The 6,217-nt window shown below is 46.9% G+C and overlaps 1 protein-coding gene across 5 annotated transcripts in view; it reads right to left on the reverse strand.

Annotated features, from left to right (window-relative positions):
- Positions 1 to 5,669, reverse strand: part of LOC308097235 (nucleosome-remodeling factor subunit BPTF-like) — a 51,963-nt gene extending 46,294 nt beyond the window's left edge. For all 5 annotated transcript variants that reach the window (XM_080444904.1, XM_080444901.1, XM_080444903.1 and 2 more), the window contains exons 1-2: positions 4,843 to 5,669; positions 1,957 to 2,779 (exon numbers count right to left, since the gene is read on the reverse strand). In XM_080444904.1, the coding sequence (XP_080301030.1) occupies positions 1,957 to 2,779; positions 4,843 to 5,437 (1,418 nt within the window). In that variant the 5' untranslated portion in view covers positions 5,438 to 5,669. The remainder of the gene's footprint in view (positions 1 to 1,956; positions 2,780 to 4,842) is intronic.
- Positions 5,670 to 6,217: the final 548 nt, after the last annotated feature.

Raw genomic sequence — 6,217 nt, forward strand, 5'->3', positions numbered from 1 at the left:
GTCATTACACATACAAATGTTATGTACTCGTGAAGAACACTACAGAATATGCAAGTGCAACAAAAAACAAATCAGCCAACTTAGCCAAGCTAACTGGAACTTTGGGTTGCCGATATTGCATGCAAATTACAAAAGTCACACATTTTCTCATTCAGTTTCGCGTGAAAATACATCAGGGCATGCTGTAGTGCCCGGCACAGGGGTGATCCATGCTTATTTATTTAGAACATGGCCTAAAGATACATGTGGTAAAGACAGATATTCCCAAGAGTGGAAGGTTGACAGCTTTTTGCACAGCATGGTCCTTGCCAGGGACCACGGGGCCTCAGGGACACCTTCTAACAATACTGTCTATTCAGCATCCTCCCAGGAATTCACTTGACACACATGGTGGGCACACAGTCCAAACACATGTATCCAACATCCATGCATGTACATTTATTGCACGCTCAGTCACCCACTCACACAAACCTGCCACTGTGCACATCGCTTGCAGTGACACACAGATACACACACATAAAATATAGGCCTACACAGACAAACAGCCACTTCTGCGATTGCGTTTCCTACACCGGCGCGTGTTATGCGCTCGCAAAAATGCATGTGCTTATGGGTACAGAGCCACGCACACACACACACACACACACACACACACTCTCCACGGGGACAGTGAAGATCTATTACATGATAACACCTGCTGAGATTTGGTGGTGAGTGGGAGCCAGGGGAGCGAGATCCAATGATAGAGGAGCCCAGGGCTCATATAGTAGATCAAATCCTCTGTTGTAGAGGTGATCCACGGTCCTTTTTATGGTTTATGTAGCGGGCTGCCGGCTGCTGACCCAGCATCCATGCCATCTGGGACTGTTCAATAGCGAGATAATATGCTAACGTATGGACCCAATACTGCTGACATTACGATGCTACACACACCTTGTAGAGGGCATGCTGAGAGTTCATCTATGCAAGTTTTTATTCAATAAAGAAGATGGAGTATTCCGTTTCTAAGCAGAACTGCTCAAATGAAGAACTATGGTGTCTTCTTGATACTGACTTATAAGTCTAAATACTGACAATATGCAAATATATTAAGTCCTGATGTAGGGCAAATGCAAATGGCTCGGTAATATTCAATAACCTCAACCTTGGGGGGCTTCTGTGTTTGTGGTGGCCTAGTTAATCAACGTTCTCAGAATAGAAATGAGCCTTGTAAAAATGTTGTATTAATAAATAATAAAAACATGCCAACATCAATATGAGAAAATCTCAGTCACTAATCATAAGGATAGGACTAAGTCACCTCCCCAACAGTGTCAGTATGCGATACCGATGACAGATCTATGCCCCATATGTCACTACATAAAATGTGCAATGGAAGCAGACAGATATTCTTCAAAAAAGGAATTGACATATTACATCTGACATAGTTATTCCTCCATCCCATCTGTTTGAGGTCTACTACCATCACACAAAGAAGTGGCTTTGAGACAACTAATGATAGTTTGGTGCAGTTTAAGGGGAAATGTAGGCTAATCATCACCACTTTTACAGTTTTCTGAGTGGAACCTATGAACAGGTTTTTCATCCCATGAATTTGAAACCAGCTTACCACCTAAGCCACATACATCAATTCACCTGCACTGTCTACACACACACACACACACACACACACACACACACACACACACACACACACACACACACACACACACACACACACACACACACACACACACACACACACACACACACACACACAGGGGGGGGGGGGGGGGAATATATTGTTGCGTCTTTAGTTCAACTCAATGTTAACCCCTCCCATCCACTGTTGCTCTCCATAACCATTATTTGATAGTGTTTTTAACTAGTGGAGTGCTGCATCCAGGAAATTAAAGTGCAGGTTTCATCACCTTTTTAAAGAGAAAACATATGACACTAAAACGCAAAGCAACTTACACTATGATGCGACGGTTGAGGAACCAGTACTTGCGGTGGTGCCGGTCATAGCCGATGGGCAGTTGGCGGATATAGGGCCGGCTCTTCTGCACCTCGGGCACACAGTCCACAACACCGGGCACCTTGTGCGCCACACACACCTCGCACTGCCACTCATCCTCGGGCACCTCCTGCAGCGGTGGCTTCACACACTCCAGGTGGTAGACGGCCGAGCACGTCTCACAGCAGAGAAGGTCACCCAGCCGGTGGCACACGCGGCAGTGGTCGTCATACGCCACCACACCCTCAGACATCAGCTCCTCCCGGGCGATATTGGTGGCCAGGAACTGGTCCACAAGAAACTGGAGGACCTTGACCTTGCTCTCCAGCGGCTCGTACGGGTAGTCCTCGCTCTCCTGGCAGGGCAGGGTGACCCGGTACTCAGGGTCACTCTCGCAGTACGCCCGCACCACCTCAGGCCATGTCATACCATCCACGAAGTACAACGTGGAGTTGACCGAGTCCTTGAGGTCGGCGGGGCCAAACGTGGTGTTGGACGTGTCCTCCTCGCGTAAGATGGCTTTGAGCAGGGAGATGTGCGTCTCGGCCAGCAGCGTGCATTGCTCCTGGCCCGCCAGCGCCGCGCAGAAGTCCTCGAAGCGGAACGGCGAGAGGCGCAGCACCGAGGCAAAATTGCGGAGGACCTCGTAGACAGCGGACACGCTGAGGAGCTGCGAGGACTCGATCAGGAGGTCCTCTGACGACTTGGGGAGGTCGAGGGGAGGCACGTCCTTTGCCTCCACAACGGGGGAGATTGGCCGCGGCACCTGGCTCTTCCTCCGCCCTATGTTGCGCAGGCAGACGAGGGAGAGGGACAGTGAAAACAGACAAACACAAAATTTAAGATTAGATCAATGTGTGATGTGCAGTGCACACAGTATTATTTGATGCAAAATTCTTGAAGAAAAAAGCAAAATAACGAGGCAGATATTTGAGCTGGAAAAGCCAATATGTACACTATTTGAACATTATTTTTTATTTTAGACATCAGGGAAAATGTGGTAGTTTGGGATCGTTCATGTTTTCGTGAGGTTGGGTTTAGGCTGTCTACTGTCTTGCGGATTAAGCTGCATACCTCACCATGACTATTCAGTCGGTGTTAGCCTTATGCCTGAACGTATTAGCTACATGACCTGGAATTCTCACTCTCCATCATAATGCATTAGTGATACACTCAATAAGCTCAATAAGCTCTGGAGGTTGATGACTAGACGTGTTGAACTGTGAAAAGAAATAACAAGACTTCAAGAGTTCACAGTGTCCTGCGAGAATCATTCGAGATGCTGGGTAGAACAAGCAGACCATCTGATTTGTGATTTGTCCTAAATCAGGGTCTAGCCCTCTTGTCAATGGGCTATAATGTATAATGCGAGTGACAAGGGAAGTGGGAATGGGATTAGAGGAAGGAAAACAAGCTCCCAAAGGACTTTTAAGTCTCTTCTTGTGTACCTGGCTACCTGCATATTCACTATAACCTCTATATGTGGTGTATGTGTTTGTTATGTATGCACTATGCATGGACAATGCACATCATGCAAAAGTATACATGAAAGCAGTGTGGATATACTGTATGTTCCCATGTCAATGAGACTGAGCATAATGTGTACCTGACTGTTATCACAGCACAAAATGCTTCCATGTTCACATATCTATGAGCAAAGCATGTGGCAGACTGGCCACTTCAGTTATTAGGATATTTGTCCAATCTTCCCTGAACTATTTGCGGTGCAAGAGATTGACTTGAGCCCAGAGCAGTTGTATGAGGACAACAAATCAAGATAAGGTATAATTGAGTCTGATTAAATTAAAGAAATGAGGTGTGTATTACATATGCCTCTTACAACTTATTGCTGGGTTTTTTTGACAGATCAAGAAAACATTTCATTAAATAAAAAAATACAACTCTGAAAAAAGAATTGTCTGATGTAAAAAGTGATAATAAAGTTACACAACAGACAGGACAATTGATTTTTGCATTGTTAGATCAACAGGCGAAAAACATAAATAAACAGCCACATTGTTTGATCTAGTTTGGACAGGAGACTGATTGTCATGGTAACGGTGCAACAACAGTACGTAATATTGTAATGAGCTGGGCTTTGGCAACAGGTGAAATTATAGCGCCTCTTTTCAAAACAAAGGCCTGTCAAACTCCGTTTGCTTGCATTGGGCAACCAACATGTTTATAACTAACTGAAATCAAGCCTAACAGGGTAGAAGCCTAAACAAAAGTAAAGTTAAAACAACGTTTTAGCCTTGTTACATTTAAATGGCTATTTGAGTTGAAACTTTTTGTTATTGTGTCTTAACAACAGTCAGACATGATTAAATTAGAAAATTCCGTCTAAACTACAAGCTATTCAGTCGAGACAAAACAAAAACATGCTAATTTATGGGCGTATGATACATATCAATATATAGCCAGGGCTTATGTTTGACAAACATAACGGGTCAGTGCTAAACGAATGAATGAACGAACGAACGAACAAAAAATTGCACTATTATTTACTTCTCTGAAAGGAAGACGCGTCAAGCGCAGCGCGCACGATAACCCAGAAAAATATATTAGCCGTATATATTAGCATTTCCCTTTAATAGGGCTTGTTTTGCAAAAAATAAAAAAGTTGCTGATCTGTCAAAATAACAGAAACATGCTCGGCGCTACAGCAGCAGCATGTGTGAATGTGCCGATCTCAACAAGCGGCCAGCGGAGCAGCGCACGGTAAACAAAGGCCCGTTTCTCCATGCAATCTCCATTTTGAACAATGCAGCTACCTTTTCTCAAATGGAGTTTATATACGTGCGAAACCCTCGCAACAAACGCATCTGCAGCCCCACGTTGTTTACCTGTGTTGCTGCCGTGCGTGCTGTGGCTCCTGACGCTGGTGTCCGAGACGTAGCTGCCATGATCATCCTCCTCTAATTCCTCCAGATAATCAGAGTCGTTCTGCAGGGCCTCCTCCTCCTCCTGATCCGACGAGGGGTTCTCGTTCTCGGGCTCGTCGTCGTCGTCGTCCGTCCTGTAGCTTATATTATCCTCCTCCTCGTCGCTGTTGTCGTCGTAGACCACCTTGTTGGTCGGCGGCCGCCGTGCCGTCGCTCTGCCGCCGCCGCGTACTCCTCCTCTGGACCCCCGGCCTCTCCCCCTGCCGCCGCCTCCTCCTCCTCCTCCTCCTCTAGTGGCGCCCCGCGATCCCGCCGCGGAGCCTCCAACTTTCCTGCGGCCCCTGGACGAATTAAAGTTATCCCGGGCGGTCACGTCCGCGTCCAGTTCCCCGGGACCGCCGCCTCGTCCCCGACCCCGACCCCTGCCCCGGCCACGGCCCCGCATCCCCCGGCTCGCTCCCCTGGCGGAGCCTCTGCTGGAGCCGCGGACTGGCCCCTCAGATCCGTCCCGCATCGCTGCTGCCTGTTTGGGCGGCCTTCCTCTTCTCCCCCTCATTGTAGGAGAGAGCGGCTTCTCCTCGGCTTCAATCTCGCTGCAGGAGTGCCCAACGCAACCCGCGGAAAAACGGCTGAAAATAATATCCAACGTTGCGAACCAAGTCCCCAGTCAGTCCCCAACAACAAGCCCCGGGCTCGATTTCAGGCGGAAAGCTCAAACCGAATGGCCGGTGTCCCGCTTTGGGTCGCCTGCAGACGCCATTTTTTCTTCTCGGCTCTCCCTCCGTTGAAAACACACCAGCAAGGCCCTGTGCGTGCGCGCGTGCGTGCGTGTTGTGTGTGTGTACGTACGGGGGCGGTCACGTGACTCGCTGTTCTACAATCGACGCAATTGCCTTGTTTAGTTCATAAAAATAGTTTATCCGCGCAAACCTGACACCCCCGCTGTAGAGTATTATGGCGGAGTGATGTTTATAGCGGTGGGTTGAATCCCAGGCAGGTCGAGTACGTATTACGTGCCACCAGTCACCAGTGGTGGAAAAAGTACTCCATTTTTGTTTTACTTGAGTAGAGGAAAGTATCACAAGAAAAAAAAGTATTCCACAATGTAGAAATGCTGTTACAAGTAAAAGTCTGGTATTCAGAATTTATGTAAGTAAAAGTACAATAGTATTGGCATAAAAATTTACCAAAAGTACCATTAAAAGTAAAAGTACTCATTATTATGCAGAATGTTCCATTTCAAGTTTTCAAAACGTATACAAATATTTTGAATGCGATGCGTTGTGAGATTGTAAATCTGCTAAATCAGCTATTTTCAAAAGGCCGAAATATAGGG

The sequence above is a fragment of the Gymnoscopelus braueri genome, assembly GCF_963280865.1.
Source record: "Gymnoscopelus braueri genome assembly, chromosome: 2".
Taxonomy (NCBI): Eukaryota; Metazoa; Chordata; class Actinopteri; order Myctophiformes; family Myctophidae; genus Gymnoscopelus; species Gymnoscopelus braueri.